This window comes from Sporobolomyces koalae (genome assembly GCF_050403365.1).
Source record: "Sporobolomyces koalae JCM15063 DNA, S_koalae_JCM15063T_v1_ctg2, whole genome shotgun sequence".
In the NCBI taxonomy this organism is placed as follows: Eukaryota; Fungi; Basidiomycota; class Microbotryomycetes; order Sporidiobolales; family Sporidiobolaceae; genus Sporobolomyces; species Sporobolomyces koalae.
The window spans coordinates 138,445-162,602 of record NW_027481769.1 but is presented as its reverse complement, the minus strand read 5'-3'; the positions used below and the strand labels follow the sequence as shown (position 1 = coordinate 162,602).

Here is a 24,158-nt window from a genome sequence, read left to right as displayed (position 1 = left end):
AACGGTAGGGTGTACAAGAAAAAGAGAAACATGAGATATCTGGTAAAGCTGGACATTCGTCAAGGGAAGGGAGAGTAGCGCAGAGGGAATTACGGAGAGAAAAACCCTTTTGGGATCAAGCTTCGCCCATAGTCAGGTCTTCTTCTTCCCCTGTTTCTTCTCCTGCTTCGTCCTCTTCACCCTCACCATCATCGTCGTCGTGCATTCCACCTGCGGATCTGCGATGGTTTGACGAACGATAGTTGGTGCGAGTGACCGTTGCTCTTCGAGGTCGAGATGGACGAGTCGAAGTGCCCGAACTGGATGGTTCTCGATCAAGATCCATCGAGTTTGTCGAAGTCGAAGGTACCATACTGTGCGAATCCCGAGTGACCATTAGCAAAAGAAAAGACGAGCAGGACTCGCACGTTTCTTTGTCCCGGGATAACCACTTACCGAATCGGAATGGGTCCTTCAGTCAGGTCTTGCATATCGACTGGTCCGCTCAATCCCAACGAATTTTGACGATCCAAACTCGGTCTCCTGAACGTTGTTCCTCCTCCAGCAGCGGTTGCTCCGAACCCTTGCCGGTTCGGTGGAGTCGTCGTTGCTGCTCCAGGCACTGCTCGAACGACTGGAGAACTCGGACCCGAAGAAGAAGCGGACGAAGACGCTTGGGGTTGATCCCAATGAGCTTGACGTGCTCGCATCGTTCCATGAGCACGAGGGGAATCGTCAAGGTCTGAACGACCGGTCGAGATAGTCGCGTTCGGGTCGAAAGCGGCACCAAGTCCGAACCCTCCTCCTCCTCCTACAGCCGTTGTCATCGAAGATGAAGGATCGGATCCGTTCCCGTTCGATCGAGGTGGAATCGTAGTCGTTCTCGTTTGTGCCAACTGTGCCAACCTCGCTCGCGCCTGTGCCAACTGGTTCGCAGTCCCTTGACCTGGTGGTGTAGCAGCAGTAATCGCAGCCTGATCCAACTGAGTTCGAAACTGATGCGCCTGGTGTTGGAGTTGTTGTCGACCCCACAACTGTTGCTGATTGAGCGCATGTTGCTGTTGTTGCTGAAGGTGGTGATGATGCTGGTGATGAAGTGGGTGTTGCTGCTGTTGTTGACGGTCGTCCGTGTCGGAAGGAGGGTCGGGTTGTGCAAGCATCGCGAGTTCCGAAGGTGACAAGGACCGGAGATATCGTCGCAGATCGTGAACGCCTCTACCTGAAAAGACACAGAAAGATCTTCTTTGATGATCGTTGAAGTCCTATACCAATTTGGATCCCAACTCAGTAACTCGGATTTTACAAGGGCAAAGAAGATGGGCTCACTTTGGGAGGAGGTCGACAAAAGACCTGCAAGACTTTCTTTCTGAACGCTCGAACCTCGGTCAAACTGAGGTGAGTCAATCGCGGAAGATGCTGCAACAGGTCGTTCACGCCCGCAACTGTCAAATTGGAGCAGTACGAAAGATGAATGCGTTCGAGAGAGGTTCTGGCATGGAGTGCGTCGAGTGAAGCGTCCGTGATGTTGGTAACCTTACAACGGTACGGAGTTAGCTCAGTCCTGATAACGTTGCGTAATGTTACGAGGACGGTTACGACTTACTCGGACCAAACCGATTCGTTTGAGCCTTGGCAAATTTTGCGCGAGTTCGAGAACGGAAACGTCCGTCAGGTTGTTGCAGCCTGCGAGAACACCACGATCGATAAGCCAATTTTTCAAGACAGTCATTATGTCGCGGTCGTACAGGCAAGATCGATGTATCGTAGCCTGGTACAATTCCTCGCGATTGCCGTTACTGCCTTGTCCGTGATCCTGTCACGATATATCCTCAGGTCAGTTGATGCCGTTATCCGTCAGGTCAGGCAAAGGTTACGCTTACGAATTGACGTGACCCAAATGCAAGTAATGCAGATGTTTGCCAACCTTGCAAATCTCGTACAGACTCTCGTCGGTCAATCGGGTACATTTCGCGAGAATGAGATTCCGAATTTTGGGCATGAACCGGACAATGCCGGCGATCGCTTGATCGGACAGAAGCGCGAGCGACGTGAGATCGAGGTAGCGCAAATGGTCGAACGAGTGGAGTGGAGGACCCGAGTCGAGCGCGATCGGACGACGTACGACGAGACCCGAAGGGGCGATGAGGGGCGAGGGTCCCGGAGAAGACGGTCGAGACGGATTCGAGGAAGAGGATCCGGACGATCCAGAAGGGAGGGGAGAGGCTTGAGCGGAGGAGTACGACGACGAGTGATGGTGAGTCGCTGGGGACGAGGCAAGGGTGAGACTTGTCGCGTTGGGGAACCCTTCGTCCGTGAGTGACGAGCAGCTGTTGAGGCACAGCTCGCGAAGGTTGTGGGAACTCCTCAAGAGTTGTTGCAGCGAGGTGGACGAGATGGAGAAACAGAGGCCGAGGTCGACTTCGAGGAGAAGCGGGCAGTGAAGCGACAATAGCACGATGGAAACATCCGTCACGAGATCGCATTTGCGCAATTTGATCTGCACAGGCAAGGGAATGAGCCACATTGAGACCTCGGACACGGGAAAACGGAGGCTTGGCTTACTCTTCGCAAGGCCGGACAGCCAAGAGCAAGCTTCTCCATCCCTCGATCGGTCACAAAACCACAACCCGTCAGGTTCAACCCTTGAAGGCGGGGACAGTTCTCGGCGAGTGCGGTCACGACTTCGTCATCGACGTGCTCGACCTCGCTCAGGTCGAGCGCGACGAGCCGCGTGCACTGTCGGAGGAGTTCGACCATGCTCGCGCTCGACAAGTTTTTGCAACCGGTGAGGGTCAACCGTTCGATACCGGTACACGGCAAGAGCTTGACGAGCATCTTGTCCGACATCTCCTGCGTCAAGTTGCTGAAGTTGATGCGTCGTACAAACTCGGGGTACGGGAACGTCTGAGTTTGATGCTGCGACAGGACCTGGAGCATCTTGTACAGTGCTGGCAACGACGTGAACATGGGTTTGTGCCACAAGAGCTCGACGCCGCACTGACACCATGCCTTGCACACCCGGAGTGCCGGTGCGAGCGCGGTTGGTGGCAGGAGTCTCAGAATGTGGAGCAGGATCTCGTGTGGAAGGGATGACGCCGGGATGTGCGGGGGTTCAACCGCGTCTTCTGCGCGGTCGTTGTCCATTGCGTCGCCTTGGTGGGAACTGCTGGTACCGGATTGTTCGAGGGAAGGCTTGCGACGGTTCTGGGCGTGACCATCCGGAAAGGTGCCCAGGTGCGAGGCGGTGCTCGTAAGCGAACTGAACGGCCAATTGTGGGAGCTCTTGGGAGTGGCCGGACCGAGTCTGTTGAGGGAGGTGGAAGAGCGGTCGTGATCATCGAGGTCGTCGATCTCGAGAAAGTCTTCGGAATCGTCTGCAGACTCCTCGGCGTCGGACCTGCCTGCGTTGGAAGACGAGCGCGAGGTGGAGGGGTTGTACGGCGGGATGTGGGTGGTCGACATGAGGAACGACGGGCGTGCGCCGTCCGAAGACATGGTCTCGTTTGGTCCTGCGATGGACGTGTCGACCTGGGTCAGTCCGAGTGCAGCGAGAGTGCGCGGGAGTGAGACGGGCGGTAGGGTTGGACCCCACACGACTCGACCGTGCAGCTGCTCGGCTCGTGTAGCTCGGTGTCGACAGTGCTTGCAAGTCACCGTCAAGCCCTCTAGTACGGTAGTACTGTAGTCTTGGCAGAGTGTCCACAGCGTAGATGCCGGCACAGCACGAGACGAGGGACGAGGACCCGGAAAGGGGCACGATTACGCAAACGTTGGCCGCATCTCGCACAACGAGCGTGACGGATTGCTAAGATGCAAGCAAGGGCTCACCTGAAGGATTCTGAATGGGATTCTGGGCCACACGAGGCGGTGAGCAGCAGTTGTCGAGGATGAGAGGGGCTTCGGACCAAGCAGGTTCGACTCAGCCGCTGCACGCAGTCGAGCGAAGAGGACTGTCCGAGAGTCGTACCACCCACCACAGGGGTGAGCAACTGTGAAAACGGCGATAGCGGGTCGAGCGAGATGGGCTAACCGACTCCACTGCCAATACAAGTGACTCGGATTGACATCTCCACCAAACGTATTCAATCGCAATCGAGCGATACAATTGGTTATTGCCTCTTCCCTCTCTCCACCACTCCGTCTACGACTTTGCCCAAGTACACAGGCAATCTCAGAAGAGTGTTTCCGAGTCTTCAAGGCCCTTGCAACTCGCCTCCGCACGCGACGAATCTGCCACCGCCCCTGAACCACGCTCGCAGAAATCAAAACATTCTGCCCGACACCGCCTCACAGCCGCTGCAGTTGAATACTTGCAACGATCGCAGACCCTCTTTCCAGCGTCATTGAGAGTCGCTCGCCGACATCAGGACCAGCACAGGTCAGTTGCCCTGCAAAACCGCAACTTGAATAGTGTCGGGGATTACGACTCACTCGGACCCATGAGCATCCAGATGGACCAGTCTCCTGTTGCGCACGGCAATACAGGCACCAAGTCGACAGAGCTTTCGAAAGGGAAAAAACCCAAGAAGGACAAGAAACGCAAAGAGCCTGAACCTGTCGGGGCTTTGACCCCTCCACTCGATTCTTTGCCCGAACCCAGCTCGAGCACCAATGTCAATACCGATGCAGCAGGTCCAGTCAAGAAAAAGTCGAAGAAGAAGGACAAATACCGAGACAAACCTGCAATCTCTTCTTTGAAACCTGATCCATCGACTGATCCTGCGCACGAGGCCACCTCGTCGTTGCCCGTCCCGGATCGACCCTCTCAACCGTCTTCAGAATACCTGCTCGATCCCCTGTTCAACTTTGATTTCCTGCGTCCTCCTGGCGGTCCGACCGCTTCCACTTCTTCTGCCGATGCCACCGCTTCTACCGTGGTACAACCTTCAAACCGCAACGATATCCAGGTGGGAGGTGACGGCTACCTTGCCCCCTCAACTTCGATCCCGACTCATACGTCAGGCGGCGGAGCAGCCTCAAACTCGGACGCGTACGATCTACCGATCCCGTCTGCATCGTACCACCACGTCACCTCGATCCCAATCTACAACAACCCTCCACACCAAGGAGAAGATATTCCAGTCCTCCCTTCTTCGACGAACAACGGTTCGAGTTTGAAACGCAAAGATCGTCATCACAAGGATTCGTCGAAATCGAAAAAGAGCAACAAGAAGAAAAAGCATTCAGATAAAACAGACGAACAACGTGAAGCCGAGATCATCGCGATGCAAGTTGAAAACGCGAAACGAGCTGGCATTGATCAAGTCGAGATTCAGATCGATCCGCAATTGCTCGAACCTGTTGCAGACGACTCTGCCGTGCAAGCCCTCCCGCAGCTGAATGGAGAACAGTCGATTACATCGGATCAAGTTCAAGGTGCTCCATCTCAGAAGGAGAGCAAGGGGAAAGGCAAAGCATCCTCCGGAGAGCAAGGGAAGAAGGGCAAAGGGAAAGAGAAAGCCGTCGAACCTCAGACTCAGAGCTCGTTGCCCAACGCGACGACCAAAAGGTCCACCTCTGCAGCTCCTTCGGGATCGGGATCGAATTTCCCCCTCGAACCGATCAAACCTAGTCGTACTCCATTCGACCCGATCACCGATCTCGACGATACTCACGTCGAGACGGTGACTGAACTCGAACAGGATCCCGAATATGTCAAACCGACTTATCGAGAAGGACCGTTTTGGAACATCTTGCAAACGAAATGGACTCCGGTCAAAGATCTTAAGAGAATCGCTGAAGAATACGGTTCGCTTTCTCTCTCCCTTGCTCAAACTCGCTCGATTTACGAAAGCTGATACAAAACTCAACATATTCTTCTCAATCTTAGGCGAGACCTACAAACAGGGCAAATTTTCGAGCTCGGAAGACCGATTGATCCGAGCCACGATCAAATCGTTCCGACAACGCGCAGGGATGACCCTCGCCGAAGTCATCACGCACATCAATTCAAAACGTCACCAAAACGTCGCGTCCAACAGTCTCGAAGCGGGAACGGGTGCCAAGAAATCGACAAAAGGCTCTGCTTCTGCTTCAGCGACTACGGTTGCCATGGCAGGAGGACCTCTCAAGGAAATGTGGTTGGATTTGGGACAAGCGTTGGTCGAACGTGCCATGTTGGGCATCTGGAACCACGTACGCAGGATGTACAATGTCGATGCGGGCAAAGGACCGTGGACTGCCGAAGAAGACGAAACGTTGCGTCGAGCCGTCACCGAATTTGGACAGTCGAGTTGGGAAAAGATTGGGACGAGTGTAGGACGTCCCAGTGGAGATTGTCGAGATCGATGGACGAAACAACTCAGTTCGGGCAAAGACGTCAAACGAGGCAAATGGTCGGACGAAGAAGTTGAACAGTTGAAAGAACTGCATCGAGAGTTTGGCAATAGTTGGACCGTGATCAGCAAGAAGATGGGAACGAGGACTGCGACCCAGTGTAGGATCAAATGGTGCGCTTTTCCTCCATCTCGTCAAGACGTGTTCCGACACGGTCTGACAGCAGGTTTGGTCCTTTTGAACCATGCAGGTCGGACAGCTTGTCTCGTAAAGAAGCGGCTTCGACGCCTCGACCGGCTACACCCGAAGTCAAGACTGATCTCGCTGCGAGCAATGGTGGAGCGCAAGAAGACTCGGAATCGAAGCAGGACGTCAAGGAGCCTCCGCCCGACGAGAAAGATAATTTTTGGAAATGGAAGAGCGAGAACTCGTCTACCCTCGTGCACTAGTACGTTCTCTCTTGGTCTCACGTTTCGAGTCAAAGTGACTCATTTCTGATGTGCGTACTTGTAGCATCGCCAACTTGAAGCTCAAGAACGAATCCGAGATCGATTTCGCCCAGATCACTGAACCCACACTTCAACCTCAGGGAACAAAGAACCTTCGAGACCGCTTCAAGCGCTTGCGTTCTGGAGCGATCCTCGATATTCGCGAGCGGGACAATCTCAAGGAAGAAGACAAGATCCCATGGCAGAGTCAGTTCATGTCTAATCGTCTTGTTTGCTATCAGATGCTAAAGTTCATCAATCCCGCCTCACTGTAGCCATTATGGACTATTTGCTCGAGGTCTACCCGGAACCTGGCAAAGCTTACAAACGAACGTATCGAGCTGCCGAGAAGAAACGGATCGAACGTCAACAAGCCAAGGTAGAACGCAAACTCGCGAAACAGGAAAAGGCGAGGAGGAAGAAGGAAGGCACGCACGTCGAGGGCCCCGAATCGATCCCGGTCAAGCGCAGCGCGAAGAGTCAAGAGATTGTTCACGAGAGTGACGATGGCGACAGTGCGAGCGATAGTAGTGAGGAGGACAGCAGCGATGACGAATAAAGTGGTATTCTGTTCTTCAATGATGATCACCCTTGCTTTTCCCGTCTCTCACATTGCATCGTCTACTTCTCATTTCAACATGCATCGATTATGCCGAGAGGGAATTAAAAAAGAAATTGCTAGTCGCGCTCACTGTCTTTCTCTCTCTCTCCCCATCCCTGATCCAGCTCGACCAAAGAAGGTGATCTTGCGCATCCTCTGATGAACGGTCCCGAGCTCATCATTCTTCTTGATTGCCTCTATCAAGCAGACGCTCTCGATCTTTTCCCCACATCTTCTGCCGAACCAATGCAAGTCTTCGACACACGACACACATTCAAGCTGAAAGGCTGACCCGTAGACTTATGCGAACAGGACTCGCTCTCACCACCACAAAATCGAATCGAGCATTCACGCAAAGTCTTTCAACCGTAAGCTTACCCCCACCTCGAGCGGCTCCTGTGTTGACGAGTTTGTTATGCGATAGAGTCGCCGACGAAGAAGTCGGGTCATGGCAATGCGAATTGGGGCTCGCACAACGATGTAAGCCGTTATTGCTACATTCAATTCTGCGCTCAATCAGGTCGCTGACCCAAAAGAGAGTCCATGCTTTACAAGGCGATCCTTGAAGGTGCGATCTTAGTCTGTGCACTGACGAGGCATGCGTTTGGTCGAAGCTGAAAGACCCGTTTGCGTTTCGAGAGAGGATTTAGGCATCGACCTTGCCCGCGATGAGGAGTTTCACCTCGCTAAATCGCCGGAGATGATGGGTGCGCACAAGGTGAGTCTCGAGCTATGCAATATGTCCTGTATCGGAATTTACAGGAGGCATTGTGCGGACACAGCTTGCGATTACGACTTCAAACGAATCGGACAAGGAGGATCATGACGCTCAATCTCTCGCATGAGACTGAGATACTAGCTGCCGTTGTCCGCCTGCTTTCCTGCCTGTCTATACTTCTGTTCCATAATTGAAATCGATTCCGAGATAGTTTTTGAACCGGCAAGATAGAGAGGATGCTGCAGTGGTCATTCGCTTGGCCTTTCGAGGTTCGACCTTCGGTTTCTATGTCTTTTCTTGGTTCTTCACTTGCTCGGCGTAAAAGACAAAGGAGGAGGTAATGGAGGATGCTGAAGTAAGAGGAACCAAGGGAAGAAGCAAAAGCCCAAAGGTCCATCCTCACAAGTCCATGCATGCGATCGCTGCTTCGTCCCTGCATTGCCCGTACAGAAACCCTCTTCTGCGTGGCACTCGTCGCGCTGGTCCTTCCGTGCCGACCGCACCCATAATTCCCGGCCAACCCGGCGATATTCCTCCTGGTACTCGCCACACGCGGGTTTCGACCAGGCCCAGCGATCGCGACATCCCGTCTGGGACCGTGCTTGCAGAGATGTCAACGGAAGACCGCAAGAAGCGCTGCAATCGCTGGCGATTTGCCATGGCGAAGGTTCACCAAGGGGTCAAGTGCGACAAGGAGGTCTGTGTGAGTTGTTACTTTCGGGCACGGAATTGATCTTCTCAGTGATGCGGCGCTGTGGACTGTTAAAAGCACACGCCATGCCGTACGCCTCGTCGAAGGGGTCGAGCTATCCTTAGCGAGTTCACGTCAGGCCCGTGCCTCTACTGCGTATCCGAGAGAAACGACTTACATAGACCTCGTCGTAACACTTGAGCCCTTGATGAACCTTCGCGACGACAGACCGCCTGCCATTCCAGCGTTTCTTGCGGTTCCCTGTGGACATCTTCGCGAGCACGGTCCCAAAGGGGATATCGCAATCGCTCGGCTTGGTCGGAACCCGCGTGTGGCGAGCACCAGGAAGAATCTCGCCCAGTTGGCCGGGATCGATGGCTGCGGTCGACACGGAAGGTACAGCGCGACGAGTCCCACACAGAAGAGGGTTTTTAAATGGACTGGGGTGCGTATCCAAGACGAAGCAGCGATTGTTCGCTTGGGTGAGGAGGTTCGATCTTCGGGCTGTTGCTCCTGTTCTCAGTTCCTCTCTTGCTCGAGGTAGGAGACGGAGGAGGAGGCAAAGCTGAGCAGAGATCGAAGTCTGACAACAAGTCGGATCAACCCGCGATAGCTTCGTATAATACGATAGGCCAAGAGCCGAGTATCGAAGCTGGTGTGGACAATCGGCGGAGGGGCAGAATCACTCGTTGCGAATCAAACTGCAAAGTCAACGGGACCGAGCCGGAGACTGGTGAAATCGATGAGACAATAGCCCCGACAAGCTTTGGAATGCGAGGCGTGCGCTGCTCCAGCTAGATGGAATAGCGAGGCCGTGGGTCGTCGAGGAAAGCGATCGGATGGTAGTCGATCATCAGCAAGGAGCTTTAGATTGCGCTTCCTCGAGCCAAGGATTGGAGTTGCAGGAATGCTGGAGGAGCAGATCGTCTCAAAAGGAAGGTAGTTGTCGGGGCAAAGAACTGCGAAAGGCGTAGGGGAAGACGGTGGAAGGCGGCACGAAGAACCGTGTTCATCAGGGTCGAGCAGGCTTTCGACAGCCCTGTTGAGCAAGAACCTTGTCAGTAGATCGAGGCGAACTGGTCTGGGATGAGTTTCGTAGAGCGTCCACGGTTGGTCGAAGGTGCTAGGCTACGGTCTCGCGATCGGCGAGGATGACGTCGACCGCGGACCGCAGGGGAGATCTCGCAAATCCTTCATCGAGAGCCTTCACCGCGAAGAGTCAGACCTGAGACCGAGCACAGAATTCGGAATAGCAGCAGCGTCCCAGCCAAAGAAGATATTCAGACGATAGCGGCAGGGCAAGTGCGCCTTTGAGCCTCGTCTCCCAACATCGCTCCGATCATCCTCTTGCCCGTTCCGCTGGAGCCATTACACGTACAGCTCATCGAGCGGAAGAGGCACGGGCGAGCATTTTGTCCGGGTCCGCTTCATCCCTTGCGAGCGAGCTCTTCCTGACCGAAGTACGTTTCCGTCTTGTGCCGACCCGGTGACATGGGGCTGATCTCAGGAGAAGCCCAGCACAGCAACCATTGATTGTTGAAGAGTCCCATGCAGAGCGTAGCGTGGCCAAAAGTTTGCTGAGAGAGCCGTGGTGGGGGAGTAGTCGAGCCAGGCAGGAGTGCGCTCTTGAGCGGCGATCGACGTTGGTCCGATCGGATCGGCGGGTACAGTTGACAAGGATCAGTCGAGGTGTGTCATATGGTCCATGTAGACGTCAGACTCAGACCGGGGCACTTTGAACTGCAGGGAACAAGCGAAAGCTCAACAGGGAGCAATCGCTCGTAATGGGATAGCTTGTCGACGCTTTGGCATATGACTCGCACGGCTGTGTGCGATGCGTTGAAGAGATGAGCAGCGGCGAGGAGAGGCGAGGACGGTGCAGGTAGGCAACATTGGTCGCTTTGATCTGCACTGGATCGCGAGGAAGTGTCGCCGAGGCTTCAACCCTGATGCCTCTCCCGGTTGTCGACGATCTCGCTGGCAGCTCGAATGAGTACGGTTCTGAGCGTCGTCCGCTCCAGTTGCCGAGCCCTCCTCCTGATCACGAAGACAATGCCCCTTCGCCGTCTTCACCAAACATTCAACCGCTGCAAGACTCGCAGTCTCGTCCTGACTCCGTCCCGTCGACCGATCCAGACTCTTCGTTGTCGCTGAACGCCTGGAATTGCTATCGAAGCGGGTCCCATCAAGGGGGTCCTTCCTTGAACGCTGTACGGGACGGCCGATATGATTCGCTGCGTGAGTCCGCTACTCAGTCCCGTTCTTTTGGTGCAATCACCGAGTATCGAATATTCACGCCATTTGTCGTGATCGTCACAGCAGATTTTGTCGCTGCAGAGTGGTCGAGATCGCAGCCTGTTTCCGAGAATTCGCGCTCGAATGCACAAAATATCGAGCTAGTGGACATGGACGACGATCATCATAGCGTGATTCCGGATGGCGACTCGAGTACTACAAGCAGACGGGCAGACGAAACATCAGCAGACATGGAGGGAAATGTTCAACGCCGGGCAACCCACACCTCGCATGGGGCCTGAGCTCTCGCGAAATCGGGCCGCGCGCGTTGGACCCGAGGGACGCGCCAGGAGAACATAGCCTTCTCTCCTGTGGATGGGCTATCATTGAAACATCTGCTCAGCGGCCCAGGAGGAGGAGGAGGAGGTGAACGTTGCCTTTGTCCAGCAATATCTTTCTCGTGCGAGCCACTCCATTGCTGGAACGGTCGGCCCGCCGTCCTCTACGATGTCGTCTTGGCGTGATTGCTCTTCAAGACGGAGGAGGAAGTTCGGAAGATCCTAAGAAACGACGAATGTTCAGAGAAAACAACTCGCGAGGTTGATCGACTTGCGAACGTCCGCACGGCAGGCACAACGCATGTCCCGAACAAGCAAGAGGGGCGTCCTGCGACGGCTGAAGTCGAGTTGAACGGAAACACATCCCGAAAGGAAGTGAGGGGAGCGAGGAGGATGACCCGCTGATCACCTCCGGTATGTCGAATGAAAGCCACAGCGCTCTAGCTCGCTGTCTCTCGCTCCCCAATTGATCCTGGTAAGCCTGAATAGACTTTCTGCGATGCATCTTGACAGTATGCAGAAAGCTGATCAGGAGTTTCTATGGTAGTAACGTGCTTGACGAGCGCCCCGCCGTAAATGTATGAAATGGGAAATTGATCGCTTGTCTCATCTATCCGATATTCGTCGCCTTCCTTACAACCTCAGTATCCCCCTTTGTAAGCCCACCTTGCTGGCCCAGACTCGCTCTATCTGCCAGTACAAGAAAGGCTCGACTTCGCCATGTCTTGAATAGAGATGAACGCGCGCACGACGATTCGCTCGCTTACTCTGTTTGACCGCTCAGACAGCGCTGCAAACGACTCTGCTGCCAGGTGCCAGGTGCTCACGATGACCTTGCCATCTGTTCGCGCTCGTGAACGATGTTCCGAAATTGTCACGACCTTCTCAAGCGCTCTGGGTACGTTCTTCGAGCAGCTTCTGAGTGATGTGCAGGCTCGCAGGTGAGCCTTTTGGAATGCGCCGTCCAGTGCATCGTTGGCAAGATCCAGAGAAGCTCCGCCTCGATTGACACGTTTCTACCTGACAAAAGGATCTTGTCATTGTGCAGTGTGCGCTCCAGTAGCAACCTTGATATGTCATCGGGATGTTTACTACACTGACTCGTTCATGAAGCGCACTGACCCTGCCAAAAATACAGGGTTCGACCAGCGCAATAACGCAAGTTGACAAGTGCCCGCAAGATGTTCATCGGGCGTAGCCAGCGCATAGCATGTAGATTAAGCACGAACCGAGTTGACGACGAGCTGAGCCAGCTTAGGATTGCGCTTACGTAAAAATCAAACGAGCGAGAGCGGTCTGTAAAAATCAAACGAGCGAGCGAGAGCGGAGACTACGGATTCGAGTGACGATGTCGTTCAGGCTCACCAGCGATGTTAGCAAATCGATAGAATGAAGACTCGAGGTTGAAAGGAAGCGAGCCCAGCGAGATCAGGCGTGACCGGCTGAACGACCGACGCAGCGAGAACAAGCCGGCGGAGGCTGTGTGTACCCAAACAGCAGCACTGCCGGTTCCTCTGAATACAGTCTATAGACCAACCGAGGCTCAGAGCGAAGATGCGGTGCGGGGTAGGGTTGAACACTGAGGAACGGGGTTGATGGCGGCAATGAGCTGGCGGGTTCGCTTGTTCGGAGGAAGAGTCGCTGCTAAATGATGGCCGACGAAGCGGTGCTGCCAAATGGATCAGGCACAGTCGATCACGAGTACTGACGAGCGCGCCAGCATGAGGTTGTCGAAGGACCACACAGGCGGCGCTTACGTCGTAGTCGAGCAGCTTGTCGCCAGCACACACAGGATAATTGGCCCGTCCTCAGTGCAAACGTATTATGCGGGGTTTGGCATCAAAAGAAACCTGTCTGGTTGGTGAGAGTCGTGCCGAGTCGGCGTCAGAGATATGACGCGCTATGAGCATCGACTGGATCGCAGCGGGATCTGGAGATTTCCCACGTAGGAGACCTTGCCTATGCCGCTCACGATTCAGCGGTCACGACGAAGCGTCTCATAAGGGCCAGTTACCCGACCAGAGACGGCGTCCAGACGATAGCTGGATCAGTACCGCCACTTCAGCCTCTGACCCAAGCAGCAGCATCTCTGCCTCTGCCGTATCCGCTCAAACAGAACCATCCCGCTCCAGGTGATTCATGCGCAGGTCGTATTGCGGCAGAGACGTGAGCGAGCGATCCATTCAATTCCTCCTCACTCACAAGCGTACGAGCTCTTTCTGAGCAAGGCTGCGTTTCCGGCTGGAGGAGACAAGGGCATATCCGGAATCGTTCTGCCCGCCACATCATCTCTGACATCGCACCGTGTAAGGGCCCAGCACCGAGCCTGGCGGGGTGGGGAGTCTGCGGAAAGAATCGAAGTGGAGGAACGAACAAGCGAGGCAAGAGTATCTCTGAGTGAGGATCGGCGACGGTGCGGAAGCCTGATTACGGCTGACCAGGGCGGGAGCCGGTGACGGAGAGACGGAGTCGAAACTGCATTGAATCCATGTCGAAGACAACAAGTGCGGGAAGCACGACAGAGCGATGATCGAGGCGAGTAGAGTTTCGATACATAATAGGATGAGTCGCTGAAAGCTGTGAGTGCTCTGGTGAAGGTATGGGCAGTGGTGAGAGGATGTAGGGACGGATTTGGATCGACAAGTCGACAGACATCAGATCTACTAGTCGCTTTGATATCAATGTCGCGACCGCCACTTGTGATTCGATGCTTCGCCCAAACGGAAGTCAATCTCGCTTGCAGCTCGAATGAGTAATGGCTCCGGGCGTCGCCCGCTCCAACTGCCGAGCCCTCCTCCTGATCGCGAAGACAACGCCCCTTCGCCGTCATCCCGAATTGCTCAACCTCGGCAAGACATGCAGCCTCGCGCTGACTCCGTCCCGTCGACCACTCCAGACTCTTCCATGTCGCTGAACGCCTGGATTTGCTATCGAAGCGGGTCTTATCAAGGCGGTCCTTCCGTGAAAAGTGTCGAGGATGGCCGGTGTGATCCGCTGTGTGAGTCCGTTGCCCGGTCCCGTCCCCTAGGCGCAATCGCCGAGTGTAGATTGCTCACGCCATTTGTCGCGATCGTTGCAGCAGATCTTGTCGCTGCAGAATGGTCGAGATCGCAGCCTGTTTCCGAGCGTTCGCGCCCAAATGCGCGGAATGTCGAGCTCATTATGGCGGACGACAACGATCATGGCGTGCTTTTGGACGGCACCTCGACTGCTGCAAGCAAACGGCCAGATGGACCATCAGTAGACAGCGGTCAAGGAAGGGAAGAGCTTGATGCTGCGCGACACCACACGTCGAATGGGGCCTAAGCTCTCGCGAACGCGACAGGCGCGCGCGTCGAGCCTGGAGTATCTCCAAGGAGGTCCTGGCTTTTTCTCCTGCGTTCCCCGGTGTATGTGCTGAGCGACAACAGGAGGAGGAAGAGGAGATGATCGTCCCTATTGCCCGGCAATCTCTTCTTCGCCCGAGCCGCTCTGTTGATGGAACTGTCGGCCCGCCATCCTGTACCTTCGCGTCTTAGCGTAGACGCTCGTCAAGACGAAGAAGGATGCTCAGAAGATCCCGAGAACGGCGGATGATTGGAGAAAACAACTCGCGAGGACGATCAACTGCGACCGTCCGGGAGTCTGTCAAAGCGGTCAATCGAGGGAGAATCGCCGCGAGACAGCTGAGGTCGACTAAGCAAAGCAATTGCGGTGGAGTGCGAGGGGAGCGAGGATCATCCGATGTCGACGAGCGTCCTCCGGCATGTTGAACGCTCGCTATCTCTCGCGCATCGTGTCGATCCCGGTCGCTTTGTTCAGCCGACCTATACTCCATTTCGACAGCGTACCCAATGTAGCTCGCCAAAGATTACGAGCAGCAACGTGACGTGACGATGAAGGGCACTCTTCGCGGACTTATTGGGTCGCGATCAACTTTAATTCAAGGTGTCTCATCTTCTGACTGTCCTCGCCTCGAACACCCTCTGTCAGCTCTATTTGGCGCCCGCCGGTTGCTTGATACTGTTTCTGTCTAGTCTCAGACGACGACTCTCCGTTTGGAATCAATGTCAACCTCGTTCTTCTGTCTTCAGCGCGCGAGTCCGGCTCGTTATCACTGCTACCGCACGCCGCCAGCTTGAATAAGTCTGCGGGAAAAGCCACACGAGTAGGACATACATGCAGTGCCGGCCGATTCAACAGACCAACACGATATCGAAACCGAGGAAAACGTAGCTGCCCCCTGCGCATCGGTATACAGCGCGCTTCCCGCACATTGATCCCGATTCCTGGATTGCGTTTGAAATCGATTAGACTGCCTGCTGTCTGACATGCCCTCCGTCTCGTACAAACTGCCGCTCAGAAGGTCTCCATCTTTTGCTCTCTTCAAAGGTCCCTATTCTCTAAGTAAGCTCGAGAGCGGAACTTTTTGTCAATCGCTTAAGCCAGGCATGCACGGACTAAGCGTACCTCGGAGCACTTTTGCCCACCGGTCCGTGAGGCGGCGGGCCTCGCCTCCTTTGTGAACATAGTTCATGTAGCCGCAGCCATCAAAGGCTAGTAGAGGTTGCAAATCAGCACAAGCGGGTCTATAGCAGGAACCGAATTATGGATGGCGCTCCGTCTAGCAGCGTCAACCGGATCACGAGCGTCGGGAACGTATCCTGCGAGACCCGCGCCTCAGCAGAAGCCAAAGAGGGGAGTCTATGACGCTGCCGATTGACCGGCAGGAGGACCAGCGGGGATTACAGCCAGTAATCGGAGCTATCGTTTCCACAGCAACAGTGAGAGCGCTAGCAGTGAGGTCTGCAGGTTGGTCAAGGTTGCGAAGAGGTAGGCTGACAAGGTCAACAAACGGGTCCTGACGGCTGACGGTAGAGACCCTAGACTTTGCCTGTACCGAAGAGCTGCCGTCGAGCGATCATATCCGAGTTCTTTAGGGTGTAGTCGCAGCTTTGTGCCGAATTAGACGAGCGCAGTGGTGATAGGGGTCAAGGCCTTTCAGGGGTCTGCGTTCTTCCTGGCTGAGCACCGTGCCGCGAGAATGGCGACAATTCTGTCGATAGTAAGGCGTCGGAGCTAATCTTGTGCCTATCTCTGCAGAAGCGCCGCAGCTTAGTCGAGTGAATGGCGAGTCGCTGCCCGAGGGATGATGCATTCTGAGCAGCGACGTCTGGATCGAAGCGGGATCTGAGAGTCTTCTTCGTCAAGGGTTTTGCCCTCGGTCCCAGCCGACTGAGCGATCACGAAGCAAGCGTTGAGAACAGCGCCAGACCTGCGGATTTGGCAAGCGTTCAGACAACAGCTGCAGAACCGAAAGCGCTCCCAAGCGGTCCTCCAGCGTCGACTTCCCGCACCACCTCTGCCTTCGCTGTGTTTGTTCCCACCACAGCCATCTCGGACCAGAGCTACATGCACTGATCGCAATGTGACCGAGACGTGAGCAAGCACTCTGCGCATTCTCACTCTGCGAGCGTACGAGCCTTCCCAAGCGAGGCTCGTCTCCTTGCCCGAACCAACAGAGAGATAGCCATCTGCAGTCTGCACACCTGATCCTGTCCACCGTCTTACTTTGCGCAGAAGCTCAGTGCTCCGAATAGCGTAACAGAAGCCTTCTACAGAAGCTGAGATGGAGGTACCCGAGCGAGGCAAGATTGCGCTTCTGCGGGCGGATTGACGACGGAGCGAATGTTATGGAAGAGCTGACAGCATTGATGTGGAGTAGTCGTGAAACCCTATGCGCCCAAGAGCGGCGACTTCGAAGCTGTATTCGATGCGAGCCGAGGAACAAGCGAGAGCGAAGGGGAGATCGGTCGCCTGAGACGAATAGAGGGTCTTTGTTCAGAGTCGAGCGAGGTGTTGAGCGATGCGGATCATTGGCGAAAGTAAGTAGTGCCGAGGAGACGGGAGAACCGTCCCGGGGCTCGAATGGGCGGACGACAACAACCGTCGATTTTCATTGTTTCGCGAGGGAGTGTCGTCGCCGCCGTCGCCAGGAATGCTTTTCCCGGCCGTCGACGATCTCGCTTACATTTCGGATGCGTGACCGGTCTGAGCGTGCTCGACTGCAGCTGCCAAGTCCTCCACCTGAACCGCCTGTTCGAGAAGACCACGACCCCTCGCCGTCATCTTCAGTAGCCCAAGACGTGCAAGACCCGCACCTTCGACTAGAATCTGCACAGACAAACGGTGAAGGCTCTTCAGTATCGCTCAGTGATTGGCAAGTCTATAGAAGCGGGTTCGAGTATGCCGGTCCTTCCGTGAATGGCGTACAGAACGGCCACTGCGACTCGCTGCGTGAGTCTGCTGTTCATCCTCCTCGTCTTCCGTTCGTGGTTGCCTGACATAATACGTCGATGTTACCGTCGGGACAGCCATAGCAGAAATTGTTGCGGCAGAATGGTCGAGATCGCAGTCTGCTTCGGAGCGTGCGGGCCCGAATTCTCAAGACGAAGAGAATGCGACAATGGTCGACGATTCGAGGCCGCAGACAGATAACGCCTCGAGTGCTACTACACCAGCACGATCGAGTCAGCCGGCCAAAGATTGCGATCGAAGGGCAGAAGAGCGCAGCATTGGTCCGCACCTTACGTCGGACGAGGCCTGAGCCCCCGTAGTCGAGAGGAGCGCGCGTCAACCTCACAATTACACCTGAGCAGCTGCATGAGCAGTCCGTATCGTCTGTCTCGCATTCGTGCCGGTCGCGAGAAGGCTGCTCGACAGCGCTCAGGAGGACGAAATGGGCATCACCTGCGTCCGGCATGTTTCGCTCACACGACAGGCACTTCCCGCGGGAGCAATCGACACGCAGAGTTATACCTTGCTCCGACCTGGTCCTCCCGGCTTCGAGGCGGGTCGCAAGTGACAAGGGATTTTGTCTGGGTTAATTAATCCTTCGGGCGATGAGGAATGATCGACTCGTTACCGTATATTGCGAATGCAGCGCGAAAGGTACGTTCCGGTCGGGGTGGACAGACCGAAGCGCTGTCGAATGATGGCGAGGAAAGCGAGGAGGATGACCTATAGAGCGCCGACATCCTTTGGAGTTTGGGCTCATGTTGAGCGAGTTTCTCGCTGTCTCTCGCGGGTCGTGTAGATCCCTGTCATTCCTATTTGCTCGCTGATTTCGTATCATAGCGAGAAGCTGGTCAGGATCGACAAGGCTGCTGGAAGGCTGGACAATTGCCTAGCTATAGCGCACGCTCTGCTGGCATTCATTAATTTTTCATCTTTTATCTGTCCTTGCTCTATATGATTGCCATGTTCAGCACATGATTGCCTCGAGACCATCGCTTGCGCTATCACTGCATTCCTAGCAGAGACTAGAACCACCCCTGATAACTGTGCGCGAATTCGCGGCTTGGCGCTCAGGGCCAAGCTACCAGTCAGGGCTGCTACCGCTCGTGACTGTGCGAACCAGCAAGTCGCAAGCTACGATTGCGACCAGCGGCTCTGGCATAGATTCCAAAAGGCTTGCGAGCAACTTGTACCCGTCTCTAGGCTAGGTTGACTGCCACAACCGATTCAGTTTTTCGAGCCTTTCCGGCACAAGTCGTAATGTCTTCAACGAGACATTCGCGATCGCTGTATTCAAATGCAAAGAGAGAAAAGAGTCAGTTCTCCGATTGGTCTTTAAAACGCAATGAGGAGATCATTCCTGAGCACGTACAGAATCGGATGTAGCGATCCTCGTTGACGTCCGAGAAAGGTGGAGAGAAAAAAGTTCCCGGTAACGCCACTACTCCTACTTGAGCTGCCAACTTTTGCGCGACGACCTGCGAAGCTGTACCTGCAAAGGGATGTTTTACCTGTCGAGAGTACAAAAACAGCATCATCAATTTGACCTCCTTGTCTCTCTCTCGAGAAGGTTTCCGACGTACATAGGCGAAATACCCGCTACCAGTCTCGACTGACCATCCTTCGACCTGCTCTAACAGTTCTTTGAACGTTTGTTGTCGCCGACCGAGTTCGAGTTTGGTTCGATTCCTCCACTCTCGAGTTCCCGAGATGGCCCATTCGAGAGCTCGTTGCGCTGGTCGAGCAGGACATATTTGAAGACAATCGAGAGTTTTGCCAAGTTCTGTATGGAATGCTGGAGCGGCCACGATCGCGCCGAGGCGATGACCCGGAATGGCATAACTCCTGGAAGTCATGGAAAAGTGTAAGTCGGCCGGAACTACACACGAGCCAAATGGAGAGATATCGTACTTGGAGAAAGAGAACAAATGGACGAGATAAGTACGCCACGGTGTGTCGATAAACAAGTCGTGCGGCCGTCCCGTGACGAAATCTCGATACGTCTCGTCGAGGATGAGAGCGACGCCCTTGTCGATAGCCAACGTTGCAACCTCGTTGAGGAGCTCTCGGGTATAGACAGCACCTGTCGGGTTGTTCGGACTGACGAGTACGATCGCTTTCGTCTTGGAGGTAATGAGCGCTCGGGCGCGTGAGACCGAAGGAAGGAATGACGGCGCCTCGCAAGGGAGCGGCACGAGCGAGATACCGAGTTGACGCAGTACCATCTCGTGGTTGAAGTACCATGGAGTTGGGAGGATGACTTGATCGCCCGCGCGACAGAGCGTGATTATCGACGCGTAGAAAGCCTGAAGCGAGACGAAGGGCCCACTGCTTGTAAGCGCGTGTGAACATATACACAAAAATAGAAAGAACCCAATGCTGGTTTCGAGCACGCGGCCACGGAACGCACAATGTTGCAACCAGCGGTAATGGTAACGTTGTCGGTCGTGACCCTCCACTCTGCTAGGGTCGTCTCGTCCTGATAAGTCCGCTCAATGTCGTTGGCCAATTCGCGTCTGAGTCCCAATTCGCCTCGAAGGTCGCCATAGCCAGTCGTGGTGGGGTCCCGAGCGGCTGCGGCGAGTTTGTCGAGCAGTTCCTCTGGGGGCGGATCGCCAGGGACGCCTTGCGCGAGGTTCAGTAAAGGCTCATCTGCCGTCGCGGTGTACTCGGTGGCCCATTGCGCTGCGAGCGGGATGCTGGGCCGCTAGAACGAATGTCGGATCAGCCGAGGACGAGCAGCACTCTCAGTAGGCGGGACGCAGCTCACGGCGGTGCGGCAGATTCATGCACGTTTGGATTGAAGCGATAGGCGAGATCCGAAGCCATGTCAGGGAGGCGAAGAAAAGGATTCAGGGAGAGTGATCGCTGACTTCTTCCTCCACTTTGCCCGCGATGGAGTCTTCATCGCGACCCACCTCGAATACCGATACCTGCACGTACCAAATCGATTTCCCCACTCCTCAAGACCAGCCCGAAGCCCTGCGAGATCTCGCAACTCGGATCCTCGCGTTCACGAATTCGCTCTCTGCAAATTATCTGTGGCACAAGCAGCCATTCGAGCTGGCACCGACAGCTCTCAGTTATGCTGCACCAATCGAACAGAAACAGCACCTGTGGCTCGAGGGCAAGACGGACGTGACGGACGCAGTCGACGACGAGTGGTTCATCGTCTGGCTCCTCCAGCAGATCTCGCTCCAATGGACTGAAGCGGTCATTGCAATCGAAGACGACGACGGAGAATTTCTCTTGATCGAGGCAGCAGACGTGCTGCCGAATTGGGTCACACCGCAGAACGCTGCAAACCGAGTTCGTTGCAAAACTATTTCTCGCCGTTCTTTTCTCTGGACCAAGTCGGACGCACTGACCATTCCCCCTCTTCGGATAGCTCTGGATCTATCAAGGTCGTCTGCACCTGATTCCTCTTGATCACAAATCGGAGATGCCCTTTGCCCAGGGCGATTCAACCTTGAATCCTTCGTTCGACCCGGAAGAGGATGGGTTCCTCGACCGGAGTACGGCTGTCGAACTCGTGCGAGATTCCCAGATCAACACTCTCGCGCCAGAGGATGTACAAGAGGCAGTATGGGCGAGGATCAAAGGGTGCGCGCTTGCCTTTTATTCAAAGAGGGCTGCAATATTGACAAATCACCCTGACCCTCAGATATCCCCGACAAGCGGATGAACATCACCACAATACTCTCACTTACCTGCCAACAGATCTCGCCCTTGCATTGGAAGATTCTCCTCAGTTGATCACGGAGGCAGTCGGGGCCTTTTACGAACGCGATCCTGCCATGCTCAGGGTAGGACACTTCCAGGCGTTGGTTAACATACTTGCTTCACCGCTGATGCTTCGTCTGTTCTAGGCGTGCAACACCATGACAAGATTCCCTCCTACGTCACCTCTCGCTTCGAGCGAATTGGGAGATTCCGATCCTACACTGCCATCGACCGTCCTCGTACAAACTCGACTCACCCGACCTCTGTACTCTCAACTGTTACTTCAGAAGTTCTATGCTCCAAAACCGTTCGAGAAGGTGGGATGGACCGAGGGCAAACTTGGGGAACAAGACGTGCGACGAAGGGATCTCGGCATGAAAATCGTTTGAGTTACCTCCATTCGCGAACGCGGAGTGCCTTCTTTGACTCATCGACAGTACTGACCGAAACAAACTTTTGTGTAATAGGCTTGCGGATTCGAGATGCTGTACAAGCAGACAACACCGATACCTCGAGTCGATACAACCTCTACTACAGACTTGTCGTCGAACCTAGAGTATCAGGCCATGTTAAAAAGTCTCGAGGACAAGGGATTCTTCGAGGGTGTCGGCATCAAAGGCAGTCAAGAGTGGAGCGAGAGGGAGAAGAACGTGAGAGAGGCTTGGATCAAAAGTCGAACCAACTCGTAAGCCAGACCCTATACCCTCCTTCGATACAGAATCGATAGTTCCTGACATCTGTTTTCTCCGTTTCGGATAGGCCACAGCTATCATTTGCGCAAAAGGTGGACGAGGCGATCGCTCGTGCCAAAAGTCGACCCACTGCGCTCGCGCAACGAGTTCAGAACCCAGTCACGCTCAGCGAAGACAAAGTTCGAGAGCTCCACTTGGAGGATTCCGAAGCATGGCTCGAAATCGATCAAGCAGATCTCGAGAACATCTTGAGATCTCGAGAACCGAATAAATTTGAAGAAGAAGGGTTTTCGGACGAAGAGAGTGATGGAGAAGAGGTCAACGACGCGATGAACATTGGGGAAGAGACTCGACCCAAGACGCGAGAGGAGCGGGAAGAAGATCGGAGGAACCGAAGAGCTGCGAAACAACTTGAAGACATGGCCGGCAAAGTTGAAGACTTCGTCCAAGGCCGAGGCACAGTGCAAGGAGCCGTGTTTGACGAGTAAGTTGCGAACAAGCATCTTTCGCTTTTCCGATGCGGACGCCGCTCTGACCGATTTGATCGCATTGCTTGCAGTGAACGATCGGATGACGATGGAGAAGACTCTGAAGATGAACAAGAGGAAGACGACGTCGAAATGCCGGAAATGACATCAGAAGAGCGTGCATCTCGACTCGAAAAGCTAGTCGCGCCATTACCTATATCGGAATGGGGTCAAAATACGGCATCGACTTCCTCTGCGCCGTCGACAATCGCTTCTGACGTAGCAGCGACGACAACATCTTCTACGCGCACGCCTCGACCAGCCAAGTTCGAAGCCGAGAAATACGACGGCGCTTCTTCCGATTCCGATTCTTCCGACGAAGCCATGCCCGGAGAGGAAGGACTCGACGCGATCAACGAGGACGAAGCTGGAAACGAGGATGAGGAACAACCTGCCGTCATGGACGAGGAAGACATGCTCGACATGGGCGAGGAGATGGACGAATTTCTCAAGTTTGCAACCGAGACTTTGGGTCTCAGTGAGGAACAGTATCAAGGGATCCTCGGGGAACGCAAGCAGAGAGGAGGTAAGGTTTCTGTCCCATTAACGGATATCATAAATGTCTGATCCCTTGTTGGTCTTGACCTCGCTAGCGTTCGTTCCAGGACCAGCGAAATCGAAAAAGACAAACGTTGTTCCATCTGCCTCGGAATCAGCGTCTTCCGCTCGTGCACCTCCATCGGTACCTCGAACCGCGCCGATCCCTCGTCAACCTTCTCGCAACCCGAACCTTGCCGACTTTGACTCGCTCATGGAGCAAATGGAGAAAGAATTGTCACACGTCAAGAAAGCATCGACATCGACTGCTCCCCCTAAAGTTACCAAGCCGTCCTCGAAAACAACGAAACCATCGACAACCGTCAAAATCGAGACGCTCTCTGATTCGGAAGAAGAAGACGGAATCGACGATGATGATCATGACGTCGAGCGTATGGACGCCGAGCTACAACAGATGCTGAAAGACATGGGAGGTCAAGGAGATGGAGGCACGATGGATTACAACCTCGTCAAGAACTTTTTGGACAGTTTCCAATCGCAAGGTGGATTTGCGGGACCGGCTGGAAACTTGAGTGGAAGGCTCGGTTTCAACATGCCACGGGACAGGCAATAGATTTCCGATGGCGAGGCCGTCGAGTTGTTTCCGAAACTTGCAAACTCGAACATGAATTCGAACCTTGCGAGAACGATCGCCTTTTCTTGGGTTGTCGAGAGTGTCTTGAGTACATCCGGATGCATCTTATATTCCTGGAACTTTCGACGGCGTATTCATGAAAATTCGCTATAAGTCAGATCACAAATTGCTGTCAATGTTCTTTCGGCGATTGTTGCAAGGGTTTGACTGCTCGTGAAATTCCAAATTCCTCTCAAAGATCTTCGGTCGAATAGGACGAGCACCGCTCATAATATTTGTCCGGAACCTGTCACCTCTCGATCGGAAACTCGCCTCACCTCCCGCGCGCGTGATTAACCGGGGAGCGTTCTCTCCTCCAGCGCTCAGCTGTAACATCCTGATCTGTTTCACCTAGCCACTGGTGCGATATCAATGATCCCCTCACCTCTCAGCACAACTGGCCGTTTGCTGACGTGCGCTTCTTCCTTTCATCAGGAACTTTT

At 54.5% G+C, this 24,158-nt stretch overlaps 4 protein-coding genes across 4 annotated transcripts; 2 read left to right on the top strand and 2 right to left on the bottom strand.

The window, feature by feature from the left end:
* Positions 1–115: 115 nt before the first annotated feature.
* JCM15063_005539 (uncharacterized protein) lies at positions 116–3,474 on the bottom strand (the record flags this gene model as incomplete). The annotated part of the gene is made up of 7 exons (XM_076675760.1): positions 116–353; positions 436–1,241; positions 1,306–1,512; positions 1,583–1,662; positions 1,725–1,792; positions 1,860–2,476; positions 2,542–3,474. 7 exons carry the CDS (start codon positions 3,472–3,474, stop codon positions 116–118), a joined length of 2,949 nt encoding a protein of 982 aa, XP_076536899.1.
* A 944-nt stretch (positions 3,475–4,418) lies between these two features.
* On the top strand, positions 4,419–7,302 carry JCM15063_005538 (uncharacterized protein; the record flags this gene model as incomplete). The annotated part of the gene is made up of 5 exons (XM_076675759.1): positions 4,419–5,727; positions 5,810–6,428; positions 6,506–6,703; positions 6,769–6,950; positions 7,019–7,302. The coding sequence occupies 5 exons, from the start codon at positions 4,419–4,421 to the stop codon at positions 7,300–7,302; spliced, it is 2,592 nt and encodes an 863-aa protein (XP_076536898.1).
* Positions 7,303–18,806: 11,504 nt separating this feature from the next.
* JCM15063_005537 (uncharacterized protein) lies at positions 18,807–20,431 on the bottom strand (the record flags this gene model as incomplete). The annotated part of the gene is made up of 6 exons (XM_076675758.1): positions 18,807–18,889; positions 18,975–19,113; positions 19,186–19,447; positions 19,514–19,908; positions 20,013–20,301; positions 20,373–20,431. The coding sequence occupies 6 exons, from the start codon at positions 20,429–20,431 to the stop codon at positions 18,807–18,809; spliced, it is 1,227 nt and encodes a 408-aa protein (XP_076536897.1).
* Positions 20,432–20,497: 66 nt separating this feature from the next.
* Positions 20,498–23,655, top strand: JCM15063_005536 (uncharacterized protein; the record flags this gene model as incomplete). The annotated part of the gene is made up of 8 exons (XM_076675757.1): positions 20,498–20,911; positions 20,991–21,205; positions 21,267–21,408; positions 21,472–21,708; positions 21,793–22,010; positions 22,085–22,501; positions 22,577–23,070; positions 23,138–23,655. 8 exons carry the CDS (start codon positions 20,498–20,500, stop codon positions 23,653–23,655), a joined length of 2,655 nt encoding a protein of 884 aa, XP_076536896.1.
* Between the last annotated feature and the right edge of the window lie 503 nt (positions 23,656–24,158).